We start from the raw sequence: 14818 nt of genomic DNA, 5'->3' as shown, positions 1-14818 counted from the left end.
GATTACACACTGCAGGCCGAGACTAAGTCAAGGACAGGCATGCTTACATGACTATCACTGTGCCCACTCTCTGTCTACCTGTACTATTTCCTTGTTAGTTCTTTGTTTGCCCATTTTCCCAGCTAGACTAAAGTCTATCTAAATATTTACATTCCCTTTCTTGTATGTTCGTCTTATCTACAGAATGCATTACATGCTTTGTTACCTGCATCAATCAATCCCAGCTGATACATTTAAAATAGATGGTGTCAGACCCAAGTGACTTTCAATACAAGGTCAGCCTGAATGAGATTAGGAGAGGCTTGGTCAACACCAAGTGCAATTTAAAGGAAAGGGCAGGTCTGGGCTTGCTAGAATACATTGTACAGCGGTTTTCATTGTCATCTGCATGTTGACCATGACTCATTACAGATTTTAAATCTCGAAAAGCCAGTGTTACCAGTTGAGTAAATGGATGATGGCTGGTCTTATTATATGAAGTTTAACATAAGCTTAAAATTCATGGGAGAAGTTCTGATACTACACGTTGGTGACTTCCCAAGGGAAAAGTCAATTAATTGCAGATCAAGATATCATCTCTTTTGAAACAAACAAAATCATAAAGTCTAACTTTTTATATAATTGTTTTTATATATACAGTGGGGCAAAAAAGTATTTAGTCAGCCACCAATTGTGCAAGTTCTCCCACTTAAAAAGATGAGAGAGGCCTGTAATTTTCATCATAGGTACACTTCAACTATGACAGACAAAATGAGAAAAAAAATCCAGAAAATCACATTGTAGGATTTTTAATGAATTTATTTGCAAATTATGGTGGAAAATAAGTATTTGGTCACCTACAAACAAGCAAGATTTCTGGCTCTCACAGACCTGTAACTTCTTCTTTAAGAAGCTCCTCTGTCCTCCACTCGTTACCTGTATTAATGGCACCTGTTTGAACTTGTTATCAGTATAAAAGACACCTATCCAAAACCTCAAACAGTCACACTCCAAACTCCACTATGGCCAAGACCAAATAGCTGTCAAAGGACACCAGAAACAAAATTGTAGACCTGCACCAGGCTGGGAAGAGTGAATCTGCAATAGGTAAGTAGCTTGGTTTGAAGAAATCAACTGTGGGAGCAATTATTAGGAAATGGAAGACATACAAGACCACTGATAATCTCCCACGATCTGGGGCTCTGTGCAAGATCTCACCCCGTGGGGTCAAAATGATCACAAAAATCCCAGAACCACACGGGTGGACCTAGTGAATGACCTGCAGAGAGCTGGGACCAAAGTAACACACTACGCCGCCAGGGACTCAAATCCTGCAGTGCCAGACGTGTCCCCCTGCTTAAGACAGTACATGTCCAGGCCCGTCTGAAGTTTGCTAGAGAGCATTTGGATGACCCAGAAGAAGATTGGGAGAATGTCATATACATGGAATAACCTAACAAAAGGACAACCATCTCTGCAGCACTCCACCAATCAGGCCTTTTATGGTAGATTGGCCAGACGGAAGCCACTCCTCAGTAAAAAAAAATCACATGACAGCCCGCTTGGAGTTTTCCAAAAAGCACCTAAAGGACTCTCAGAACTATGAGAAATAAAAATTATCTAGTCTGATGAAACCAATATTGAAGACTTTGGCCTGAAACCCAAGTGTCATGTCTGGAGGAAACCAGGCACCGCTCATTACCTGGCCAATACCATCCCTTCGGTAAAGCATGGTGGCAGCATCATGCTGGGATGATGTTATCCAGCGGCAGGGACTGAGACACTAGTCAGGATCGAGGGAAAGATGAACAGATGGAGAGATCCTTTATGAAAACCTGCTCTAGAGCGCTCAGGACCTCTAACTGGGGCGAAAGTTTACCTTCCAACAGGACGACCTTCAGCAAACAGCCAAGACAACGAGGGAATGGCTTAGGTCTCAATGTCCTTGAGTGGCCCAGCCAGAGCCTAGACTTGAACCCGATCGAACATCTCTGGAGAGACCTGAAAATAGCTGTGCAGCGATGCTCCCCATTCAACCTGACAGAGCTTGAAAGGATCTGCAGAAAATAATGAGAAACTCCCCAAATACATGAGTACCAAGCTTGTAGCGTCATACCCAAGAAGACTCGAGGCTGCCAAAGGTGCTTCAACAAAAGACTAAGTAAAGGGTCTAAATACTTAAGTAAATGTGATATCAGTTTATTTTTTATGCATTTGCAAAGATTTCTAAAAACCTGTTTTTGCTTTGTCATTATGGGATATTGTGTGTAGATTTATGAGGAAAAATATTCATCCATTTTAGAATAAGGCTGTAATGTAACAAAATGTGGAAAAAGTGAAGGGGTCTGAATACTTTCCGAATGCACTGTATGTACTGATACGTAGGATGTGTGACATTTTAAATGAATGTATTTCAGTCCTCGACTAGTAATGTTCTGTACTATGTATTATGTCATGCTTCATGTGGACCAAAGGAAGAGTAGCCGATGCTTTTGCAGCAGCTAATGGGTATCCTAATAAGTACCAAATATGAATGAAAGGCAATAGTTTATTAAGACTGAAAAACAACCTTCAATTACAAATAAATCCCAGCTCAGTGTAAAAATTACAATAAATAAAAGTACAAAAATAGACTTAAATAAAGTATAAAATGGAGTTTACTTTTTAATCAAGAAACTGCTAATTTGTCTGCTTAAAGAACCAGTAGTCAAAAATGTAATTTTCCTGTTTTTTTTTTGTTGTTTCTTTTAATATACACGGAGAAAACATTAAGAACACCTGCTCCTTCCATGTCATAGACTGACCAGGTGAACAATGATCCCTTATTGATGTCCCTTGTTACATCTAGATAAAGGGGACGAGACAGGTAAATAATCATTTTTAAGCCTTGAGACATGGATTGTGTCAGTGTGCCATTCAGAAGGTGCATGGGCAAGACAAAAGTGGCTTTGAACGGGGTATGGTAGTAGGTGCCAGGTGCACCGGTTTGTCAAAATGGCAACAACGCTGGGTTTTTCACACTCAATAGTTTCCTGTGTATCAAGAATGGTCCACCACCCAAAGGACATCCAGCCAACTTGACACAACTGTGGGAAGCATTGGAGTCAACATGGGCCATCAAACCTGTGGAACGCTTTCAACACCTTGTAGAGTCCATGCTCCGACAAATTGAGGCTGTTCTGAAGTGAAAAGGGGGGTTCAACTCAATATTAGGAGGGTGTTCCTAATGTTTGGTATAATCAGTGTAAATTTCCACACTATGTGGTTGGAATAATACTATGACATTGAAAATGATAATGCCCATTTAGTGTAAGAGCTGTTTGAAAAGACAGCCTGAAATTTTTGCCTGTTTTGGTGGGATGGAGTTATGGCCTGCCTGGTGACATCACAAGGCAGTTAACTAGTTAATAAACAAATAAGAATTCCAAATCTCTCTGCCATTAACAGCTAGTTTTCCCCTCACCACTCCCAGACATTCTTATCAAAATTCTTGGTTGAGATATTGCTCTTTGTTAAGAATACATTTTTTTCTTCTTAAAAAAAAAACCCAAAACATTTAATTGAAAACCACAGTTAATGATTTGATATTGAGATAAAACAGCTGTATTGGGGGCTTTAAAAAGGCAAATTATACAAAAGACAAAAATGTAAGTCAATAAACCAGGAAAAAAATCCCTTTTACAAATGGAAATTTAGTAATATAATAATGTTCACAAAACATGAAACAAGGACCATCATATTTTCATGAAATTAGACAGTCCAAAATGTAACATAAAAAAATTAAAGTCGTGAAGAGAGAGTAAACTGATTTTCAGTCTTCTTTTAAGAGCATTGGGGTACATTATGAACACTGTCTTTTGGATATAGACTAGTCCCAGACCTGTTTGTGCTCTTGCCAACTCCATTGATGTCATTGTTTGATGTGAGTTGACAAGAGCACAAGCAGATCTGGGGGACAAAATGTGGATATGCATGAGCTGGTCAATAAAGACAGAAGGAAATGTATACTTTCTTGGCATTACCAGAAACAGCCACTATCAATGGAATGCAATCAGAGGAAAAATAATACACCAAGCTTACTAGTATATCTGCATTGTCAAAGCAAATAGTTTCATCCCTCAAAAATGTGTTACTGAACACCATATAAGAAATCTGGATAATGCAATCGGAATAAGAATAGTTTTCAAGTTCTGATGAATTTTTATTTTATTTTAAATACTACTTTACTGTCACTTTGAAATTGCATATCAAACTACACATTACACTGTCTGAAATCTCAAAAAGCATTTCTAACCCTCCGAAATGTTACTTTTTTAGGCATTTGTATTTTCAACTAACTTTGAAAAAAAGGCACACACTCAATGTATTCCTGACTTGAAGCTCAACAATACCTTTCCAAATTAAATTCATCATTATTAATATAATTCTTTCTGCATCATTTTATTTCAAATGTGATCTTCCTATGGCATAATGACAATAAAAATGGCAAGTTAGATCTTTTAGATGAGACAACTTAACCCAATTGTTACTCATTTAAGTGCTACAATATACAGTGCATTCGGACAGTATTCAAACCCCTTGACTTTTTCCCCTTTTTGTTACATAACAAACCTTTTCTATTATTGATTAAATCATTTTTTCATCATTAATCTAAGCACAGTACCCCATAATGACAAAGCAAATATAATTTATTTCAAATGTATAAAAAAAAAAAATTAAATACCACATTTATTTTGTTGAAGCACCTTTGGCAGCGGATACAGCTTCGAGTCTTCTTAGGTTTGACTCTACAAGCTTGGCACACCTGTATTTGGAGAGTTTCTCTCATTCCTCTCTGCAGATCCTCTAAAGATCTGTCAGGTTGGATGGGGAGCGATGCTGCACAGCTATTTTCAGGTCTCTCCAGAGATGTTTTGATCGGTTTCAAGTTCTAGCTCTGGCTGGGCCACTCAAAGACATTCAGAGACTTGCCCCGAAGCCACTCCTGCGTTGACTTGGCAGTGTGCTTAGGGTTGTTGTCCTGCTGGAAGGTGAACCTTCACCCCAGTATGAGGTCCTGAGTGCTCTGGAGCAGGTTTTCATCAAAAATCTCTGTACTCACTGGGTGACCAGTGAGATATACCTGCTGGAGCGCGTGCTAAGAGTGGGTGCTGCTATGGTGACCAGTGAGCGGAGATAATGCGGGGCTTTACCTAGCAGAGACTTGTTGATGACCTGGAGCCAGTGGGTTTGGCAACGAGTATAAAGCGAGGGCCAGCCAACGAGAGCATACAGGTCACAGTGGTGGGTAGTATATGGGGCTTTGGTGACAAAACGGATGGCACTGTGATAGACTGTATCTAATATGTTGAGTAGAGTATCGGAGATTATTTTGTAAATGACATCGCCGAAGTCGAGGATTGGTAGAATGGTCAGTTTTACGAGGGTATGTTTGGCAGCATGAGTGAAGGATGCTTTGTTGCAAAATAGGAAGCCGATTCTAGATTTAATTTTGGATTGGAAATATTTAATGTGAGTCTGGAAGGAGAGTTTACAAACTAACCAGACACCTAGGTATTTGTAGTTGTCCACATATTCTAATTCAGAACCGTCCAGAGTAGTGATGCTGGACGGGCGGGCAGGTGCGGGCAGCGAACGGTTGAAGAGCATGCATTTAGTTTTACTTGCATTTAAGAGCAGTTGGAGGCCGCCGAAGGAGATTTGTATGGCATTGAAGCTCATCTGGAGGTTAGTTAACGCAGTGTCCAAAAAAGGGCCAGAGGTATACAGAATCGTGCCGTCTGCGTAGAGGTGGATCAAAGAATCACCAGCAGCGAGAGCGACATCATTGATGTATACAGAGAATCGAGTCGGCCCGAGAATTGAACCCTGTGGCACTCCCATAGAGATTGCCAGAGGTCCGGACAACAGGCCCTCCGATTTGACATACTGAACTCTATTGGAGAAGTAGTTGGTGAACCAAGCGAGGCAGTCATTTGAGAAACCTTGGCCAGGTCGATGAATACGGCTGCACAGTAATGTCTCTTATCGATGGCGGTTATGATATCATTTAGGACCTTGAGCGTGACTGAGGTGCACCCATGACCAGCTCTGAAACCAGATTGCATAGCGGAGAAGGTACGGTGAGATTCGAAATGGTCGGTAATCTGTTAACTTGGCTTTCAAAGACCTTAGAAAGGCAGGGTCTTATGAGACTCGAAATTGAACTCTGGTGCATCCTGTTTCCAAAGGGTTTTCGTTTTGTCATTATGGGGTATTGTGTGTAGATTGTTGAGGAAAAATTATATTTGATCAATTTTAGAATAAGGCTGTAAAGTAACAAAATGTGGAAAAGATCAAGGGGTCTGAATACTTTCCGAAGGCGCTGTAAGTGATGTTCTTTGTTGCAATCAATTAATACAAGCCTTTACAGCATGTTAAACTGAACATGATGAGTACCTCATATCTTTTCACACTGTTTTTATATAAACTCAAATTCATATGATAGCTTAACATCTGAATTAAGCCCACATAAGGCATAACAGTAGCCAACAACAGCCCAACCTGGACTTTAAGACAATAACCTCAAGACTGGCATATACCAGTGCCCCATGTTAACCTATGGCCAGCCCCTTTCAGGTCCACTCTCTGCTTCGAGTCCATTTTCATTAGTTTAGCAAGAGATTACGCCGACCAGAATGCATTTCACTCAGTGAATTGCAATGGCATCGGCAACACCAGACTCATTCCGAAAAGGGCACAGCAGTCCACGTCACACAAAGAATCATATTAGTTGAACTACGTATAAGTGGTTGTGTCACTTTTTTCATTTTCTCTTCTCAATATTGGGTGCTAGAGATGGAAGCATGCATCCCAAAAATATATAAAACAAAGATTGAGCAATGAACTGTATCTGTACAAATACAGATGGATAATAAAAAATATATACAGTATAATATACACAGTCTAATTAATACATCTATTGCTGTATAAATTCAAAAATATTAGCAATCACTTAACAAGTCTGTTACAAATCTCCAAGAATGTACAATATGTCAGTCTCTTTTGGCTGGACCATGTTCCTACGACGTGTTCAGTTTGGTTCTGCCTGTCCAAAGCCGTTCCCGCAGCTCCGCTCCAGTCCAGTCCAACACAGAGTTCAATATTCAGTCAGAGTGTTGCCCGCTTTAGTGTCGATTCAAATTCCTGTACCACTAGTATTGAGTCACACTGCAAATACACTCAGGGTGCTGGTCTGGTCTTTCAAGCCCAGGATGCTATATGCAATTCTCTTCAGGTGGCCGGGCAGTCTTACGCCAATGTTCTTGATATCCCTTTGAAAAAGAAGACGAGAGAGATTGAGAGAGTCATTGGATAGCAACGGGGGAATTCACGTCTTGACTTGGTTCAGATTCCTTTCATGTCACGTGTGAAACTCATTCCGCGGAGGGCCAAGTGTCTGTGGGTTTTTGCTACACCCTTGTACTTGATTGATGAATTAAGGTCATTAATTAGTAAGAAACTCCCCTCACTTGGTTGCCTAGGTATTAATTGAAAGGAAAAAACTAAAACCTGCAGACACTAGGCACTAGCAAAGCAAAGATAGCAACCTATTGAGAATAACCTCTAGAGGATGGAAGGACAATTTCACATTTTCAAGAAAGGACAAACCCCTCACATGTCCACACGTGCCAGAATCTGGCAAAGGTGTCCCACATCTAAGTCACTCATTACCAGGTTTAATTACATTTTTAATTAGTTAATGAGGATTTCCCATCTCGCCCATCAATCACTTCTCTGGCGAGCAGAGGGAGTGTCGTAAATAGTTCCTGGCTAGGTCGAGTGCAACCAGATGACAAGAGATCGAGCATGGGACCGAAAATCTCACCAGGGAATATATGACACACACTTCAAAGACGTTTCCCCTGTTTCCACACAGCGCTCATTTTCATGTGTTTTGTCTGAAGACTAACTAACTCCCAGATACTGTAATTATTGAAAGGCTGATATGATATTTTGGGACAGTGCTTTTGTCTGAATATCTTTTTGGGGTGTGTGTTGCCCTAAAGTCCTCTCCTCATCCACAACTGTTCTACACTACATGTGCCTTAATTTCCCTTATCTCCACATTGCCCCTTCTACTCTAGTGGCTGTTCTCTCTTCTTCTCCTTCTCCTTTCCTTTTATGATGCATAAGTCACATTGGCCTTTGCCCTACACAGCCACGATCTGCTGCAGAAGTGCTGCCCTGGGCTGCTGGTGTGGGCAAAGGAGGGAAAGAATTGTAAAAAGGACAAAGGGAGGAAGAGAGGGGGCAAACCACAAGCCACCACCAGGCCACCACAAATGAGCCCTGTCTTTCTTTCGCTCCATAATTTCTTCCATCTCACTTGTTTTCTCGAGTTGTAAAAATGCCAGAGCTTATATTGTGCGTAAACTGTTCTCTGGCTTTGAAAGCAACTTTTTCAAGAACAAAAAGCCAAAATACTCTGCAGAAGTCATATCCATAACATGTTTTGGAAAACTAAGAAAGGGCCCAGCTTGGGAACCAGTTGTTCTCCATTGTGCAGATACTCTATACATATATTTGTACTATTCTATTCCAACATTCTCAACCAATCTTAGATTATTTGCAATCAATAGTTTCTCAGATTAGATATTTTTTATGGTGAACATCTCATCTAGCAACAGACAATGTCCCCCCAAAATAAACGCTTAAAAAAAACTACTCACTCATTCTTCATCTGCAGCACCTGGTCCATGGTGAACACTCCGGCACAGGTGAAGTTCTCACTGTACTGGCTCATCTTGATGGACTCCAGCCACTCGGACACCGACCTGAAGGGTGAGCCATCCGAACCACTGGTGCTGGGCAGGCGGATGGATACGCTGGAGTAGGGAAAGTAGAGAAGAGCAAGGAATAATCATCAACAGCCGGCCGACAATGAAGACAAGGAAAAGGCTGTAATAACCCTGCGAGGAAACGGTGAGATAAAAAGCATTTGGTGCAGCTATGGAGAAAATGATTAAGGAAGGAACCTGACAGCTCTTTGTTTTTTGTGGGGCGGCAGGTAGCCTAGCAGTTAAGAGGGTTGGGCCAGTAACCGAAAGATCGCTGGTTCGAAACCCTGAGGTGGAAAATATGTTGACGTGCCCTTAAGCACGGCATTTAACCCTAATTGCTCTTATATTTCGCTAAATGACCAACATGTAAATGTGTTTAAAACATGTTCAGACACACATTATGCTGCCACACTATCCTACCAAGAATTTAACAAAATCTGCATTTTTTTTACACTCCACTCTGTTTTGCCGTTTAATTCCCTTCTAGAGATTAAAGAACTCTTACCGGGGGTCGAAATCTGCGATTGCCTTCAGGGACTCAGGGCTCCTGAGCAGCTTGTCCAGCAGGCTGACAATGTCCGGGAAACGGGGCCTCTTGGAGCGTTCCTGCAACCAGCACTGCAACATGAGCTGGTAGACGGTTGATGGGCAGTCCATGGGCGCCGGCAGCCTGAACGCCTCGTTGATGGCCTTCATTACCTGACAATCAGAGGCTAGAGGTCACTTTGAGATCTCAGACTTGAAACGAGGCTCAATGAGATGTTATGGTAATTAGCACCAAAATTATTTTACAATCATTCGTTCTGAACAGAACCACATTTCCCCCCCCCCAACTCTTCCAACCAGCAAAATAAATGTTCTGACTCAGTTCGAACCCCCCCCCCCCCAAAATACTGGTTTATATAATTTCTTTGTTCTTTTTTAACCTGTGAAATCAGTTATTTTTTTTATATCTAGCGCATTAAATTACTTCACCAATCAGTGCAGATAAAGCAGGCAAGCTAGTTGTTTACATGTTTGATCGACAGTGTAGCCTATGGCGCAGGATGCGACAGAAATTTTGCGGGTGGGATGAGAGCAAGAGAGAGTTGAGGAGGCTTGAAGCACTGGGCATCTTGTTATGACACGCATTATCTGAATTAGGTCCACAGAATTATACCTAGGAGGAGCGGCTTCTATGGAGGAATGTTGAATGTCCTTTGAGCTAGCTAGCTAACAAGCTTGAGCTAGCTAGCTAGCTAGCTGTGTGTGCAGAGCGGCACCAGAACTAAAAACACATCTTACCCTTTTGCACTTCTTGTATATTGAAAAAGTTAAATCTCTCTCCCATCTTCTGAATCACACTTGTAATGTCAGTACAGTAGCCTATGGTAATGTCAGTACAGTAGCCTATGGTAATGTCAGTACAGTAGCCTATGGTAATGTCAGTATAGTAGCCTATGGTAATGTCAGTACAGTAGCCTATGCTTCAGACGTTGGAGGGCAGGTAGCCTAAACACGCACAAGGATTTTCAACTTGCAGGCAGATCCTGGAATAAGTTTCTGAGTGACAGAGTGAGGGCTTTGCATAGGCACTTTGTTGCATTTTTTGTGGGACTAGAGCAAAATGCCTGGAACGTTAAAGAACGTTATTAACCGGTTCCCATGCTTTAAAAATAACTGTTCTGTACCGGAACAGTATGGATCACATTTGTTTCCGTTCCTTGAAAATGTTTGTTATTTTACGGTTTTCGGTTCTGTTCCCTGAACTGGTTCCAACTCCTGGTTAGCATTAGAATTGTAGCATACCTCGCAGTTGCTCATGTCCCAGTAGGGCCGCTCGCCAAAGGCCATGACCTCCCACATGACAATGCCGAAGCTCCACACGTCGCTGGCCGAGGTGAACTTCCTGTAGGCAATGGCCTCTGGGGCTGTCCAGCGGATGGGGATCTTACCACCCTGTTGGAGGGGAAAGAAGTGGACAACACTCAGGTCAAAGCCCAAAAAATACAGTTTTGCTCAATTCAATTACATTTTATTAAATGAAAGTCCTCTGTGAGCAGTTTACACTGAAATACAGTGTTTACAAGGCAAATGCATAAGCAAGGGCTAACTAAAGCCAACCATTCTAACGTCCAATGATAACTCACACTGGTGGTGTAGGTGCCCTCTGGGTCGTCCTCCAGCACTCGGGACAGGCCGAAGTCAGACACCTTACACTCCAGGTTATTGTTGACCAGGATGTTGCGGGCAGCCAGATCCCGATGAACGTAGCTCATGTCGGAAAGATACTTCATGCCTGCGGCGATGCCACGCATCATGCCCACCAGCTGGAAGGAGGGCAACTCGCCATCGTGATCCTGAGGAGGAAACACATATGGTTGCACACACATACTGTTAGAGAGACATCATGTGAAGTTTCTGTGGTAACTCAGTGGCAACGCATTATCCTTCACTTATATAGGTAACTTGCATACGATGTACTGTACTCACCTTTAGGTACTTGTCCAGTGCTCCGTTCTCCATATACTCAGTCACAATCATGGCATGTTTGACTGGAATCAAAAAAGGGAATAAATAAATGTTAACTACTGCCCAAAACAGGCAGGAAATGTATACAGATGGAATTGATATATAGACCGGGTAAGTGAATGTTTGACAGGAGCATACTGTTCTAGGTACAGGTAGCGCCCAGTAGACTAACAGAGCCTTCTTACATTTGGTGACGACTCCCTCCAGGCGAATAATGTTCTGGTGGGAGAACTGTCCCATGATGCTTGCCTCTGAAAGGAAGTCCTGCCTCTGCTTCTCCGAGTATCCCGGCTTCAGCGTCTTAATGGCCACCGCCACTTCCTTCCGCCCTGGCGCTTTCAGAATACCGCGAAACACCTCTCCAAATTCCCCTAAAGGCGCAGAAGAAACCAGTTTTAAAACCCAAAGACAAGATTGAGCAATATTTCAAGCCCTATCCTTTATATGGTTGTGGCTTGTAGTTAGGGCTGGGCGATATCAAAATGAAATTAGTTCAAATGTTTTTGTGCAGAATCCCTTTTTTTTTTTTGCATTTATGTTCACTTGTTCTCATGTTGTCTTTTTGGTCTCGTCTCCTTTGCTCTTTCTGTGCACCTTCCCATTCTCTCTCACACACACACACGCGCACACACACACACGCACACACACACACACACACACACGCACACAAGCCCTGCCACTCACAACAACAAAGATGAGAGATCACTTCGTCCTCTCTGACAAGCGGTTTCAACTCACTATTTGCATTTAAGGTTTGGTCCAACTGAATCAATCATATGGACACAAACACACGGACACATTATTTTACTGTAATAGAGAAGTTAACCTTTCCAACAATACCCTTTTAAGTCTCAACTCCTCAAATTGCATGCAGAACAGACACTACTAAAACAGGAGTCTCAACGAACATTGATTCTGAAAAATTCATGCTCAGTTTGTTGAGCGTGGCATTGCAGTATCGCATACCGCTAGCAGCATTTTAGCCAAAGACATACTAGCCGTCTAGTCTGTTTTATAAATGTGAAATAAGCATTAAACACAATTCTATAAGGAATTGGCAACTTGTTCTCTCGTATCTCATTCTGAGAAATAAGGTAGGCCACCTGATTCCAACATCTGAACAGGCTAGCATCCTCTTCAAACAGTTGGAGACGGAGTGAAGGGATGTGTTCAATACCAATTCAACCGTTCTACCTTGTTAGCTAGCAAATTGCTAGTTGAATTGGTATTGAACACATCCCTTAACTCCGTCTCCAACTGTTTGAAGAGGATGCTAGCCTGTTCACTTTGTTCAAACTTAGAGAAAACATACAACAAAAAAATAGATATGATTTTTAGGTCATATCACCCAGCCCTACCTTTAGTGTCTCTCGAGGGTTATGGAAATTGTGTATGGAGAAAGTAAACAAGGAAGCATCCGGAGCTGTTTTGCTCCGGGCCTTTCACAGAGGTGTGTTATTGTGGGATTGTGTAAGAAATATGTGTTTCTCTCCATGATTGGGAGTCCCATAGGGTGGCACACAATTGGCCCAGCGTCGTCTGGGTTTGGCTGGGATAGGCCGTCATTGTAAATAAGAATTTGTTCTTACCTGACTTGCCTAGTTAAACAAAGGTTAGATTAAACATTTTCATCTCTCATTGGTGGAGGCTTGCGGCCTGTGTGGGAGCATGGGAATCAGCTGTCACAGAGGACAGAGCACGGCTGGGGAGGAGAAGGGGAGGTGGATGTTGGGGGTTCAAAGAGCAGAATGGCAGATGTTGTCACACTGCAATAAAACTATCATTTGCAGAATAGGAGTTTGGGCTCAAGGGGTTATAGCCTCTCAAATACTCAGTTTTCTGCTCCAGTTACTTTTGTTTATCTTATTATTATTTAATGTGGATTTGGAGATAATGCACTGGTCCCCGAAGCCAAGCAGAGTTGCCACACTGAATTATGTCTAAACATGCAAGTCGAAGACGCAATCCATCAATACCAATCTGAATGGTCTACCCACTGTCACTCAAGAGCTCAAGTTGTAGCCTTAACACACCCAAAAAAATTATAAACTGGGACTTAGGGGATGGAAAAACCCTTCAACTCCTTCATCCTTAGCCCTTAAGTACATTGTTTTAACTTAGTTCTGAACTCACCAGCTCCAATGACTTTCTGCTTGGTCACGTGGCTGGGATGGATCTCGCTGGCAAACTTGAGGATGGCTGTGTTGGGGTCCTCATACGTGTGCGGATCCACATAGGTCTTTAGCGGCTTCAGTTGCTCTGGAGAAGAATACGAATAGATAGGCATTTGTGAAAAAAAGATAAAAATACATAGAGAGAGAGAGGGGTACTTATTTTATTTTGTCTACCTGAGCTAGAGAAGTAAGTATCTTCTGGTTCTTGTCTTGTATGGGAGTTCCTTCTCCTGAATAACAGAAAATAAATATCATCAGTAATTATCATCGTCATCATCATCTCGCTCCAAAATCAAATTATCCGTTTTTCTTTTTATCCTTCCATTTCCAGCTAGTTTCAAAAGACGCCTAGTCATTGGTGTGTGCCGCCTCGATTCACTGAGGGAAAGCTTTGATAAAGACTGGAGCCTGTCTGTGTTTCCTAAGCCGTGTCAAAGACAGATGGACGGATCGACGGACAGATAGCGGTGTGCTGCTGTGCTGAAGGATTTGCTACAGTATGCCACAAGAAGAGCCGACCAGCTCTTATTCCAAAACAATGTGCCACTTGGGCCCGCTTCCATTCAAAGCCACTACTTGTTAGAGTATACTCATAGAGCAATGACAAGCTGCACTCAATGCCAATTCTCCCCTAGTGAGTGCTGGAAAACAGACAGAGATAGTAGCAAAAGGAAGGGGAGAGAAGGGCAAAAGTAAAGAAGAATGAGAAAGGAAACCAGTGAAGGGGTGAGTGTTATGGAGGTGCTTAACAAAAGGGGCGAGAAGCAAAGGGCGAGGGGCAGAAAGGAGGTTGCTGCTAACCGTTTGCGTACGAGCAGGACGACCACCACAATGAACAACATGGCCGCTCCGCCAACTGCCGCTCCGAAGATGACCGCTGTGTTGCTCTGGGGCACTGTGGCACATCAACAACAAACCCTGAGACACAATGGTAACACACTGACAAAAAAAAAACACACACACTCCCGACAACAAAAAAAAAAACACACACACACTGGTTCTTTCATTTCGAGGCCCTGTAGTATGGGGCGGTGTCCCAATCATCTCAAATAGCATCCTATCATTCTCCCTTCTCCTTATTAGCCTCATATGGCTATTCATCCTTACTATCAGGCAGGGTCTCAAATTCATCCTCCAAGGATCCTCCAGGGCTGCCCTCGGGGCTCAGGGCCTTGACCCTGAATAGGTAAGCCGTGGCTGGGGACAATTCACTGATCTGCACAGAGCTCTTCTCCAGAATCAGAACAGTGTACGTGGTCACATCCAGATTGTCATCCTGGAAGAGTTGGAGAGGGGGGAGAGAATTGAAAGATGAGATAAGTCATGATTGAT

At 42.4% G+C, this 14818-nt stretch overlaps 1 protein-coding gene across 2 annotated transcripts in view; it reads right to left on the bottom strand.

Annotated features, from left to right (window-relative positions):
• Positions 1-2516: 2516 nt before the first annotated feature.
• Positions 2517-14818, bottom strand: part of LOC110532370 (ephrin type-A receptor 2) — a 42318-nt gene continuing 30016 nt past the window's right edge. Inside the window, exons 7-17 of one of the 2 annotated variants that reach the window (XM_036988309.2) lie at positions 14594-14762; positions 14288-14381; positions 13661-13716; positions 13446-13571; positions 11498-11683; positions 11274-11335; positions 10931-11140; positions 10590-10739; positions 9307-9500; positions 8691-8846; positions 2517-7292 (exon numbers count right to left, since the gene is read on the bottom strand). In XM_036988309.2, coding sequence (XP_036844204.2) covers positions 7184-7292; positions 8691-8846; positions 9307-9500; positions 10590-10739; positions 10931-11140; positions 11274-11335; positions 11498-11683; positions 13446-13571; positions 13661-13716; positions 14288-14381; positions 14594-14762 — 1512 coding nt within the window. In that variant the 3' untranslated portion in view covers positions 2517-7183. Of the gene's footprint in view, positions 7293-8690; positions 8847-9306; positions 9501-10589; positions 10740-10930; positions 11141-11273; positions 11684-13445; positions 13572-13660; positions 13717-14287; positions 14382-14593; positions 14763-14818 lie in introns of both variants that reach the window. The other variant, XM_090184695.1, reaches the window with a different exon arrangement.

The sequence above is a fragment of the Oncorhynchus mykiss genome, chromosome 9 (assembly GCF_057628025.1).
Source record: "Oncorhynchus mykiss isolate SJ-2025 chromosome 9, ASM5762802v1, whole genome shotgun sequence".
In the NCBI taxonomy this organism is placed as follows: Eukaryota; Metazoa; Chordata; class Actinopteri; order Salmoniformes; family Salmonidae; genus Oncorhynchus; species Oncorhynchus mykiss.
The sequence above is the reverse complement of the archived record's forward strand: the minus strand, read 5'-3'. Positions and strand labels throughout refer to the sequence as shown.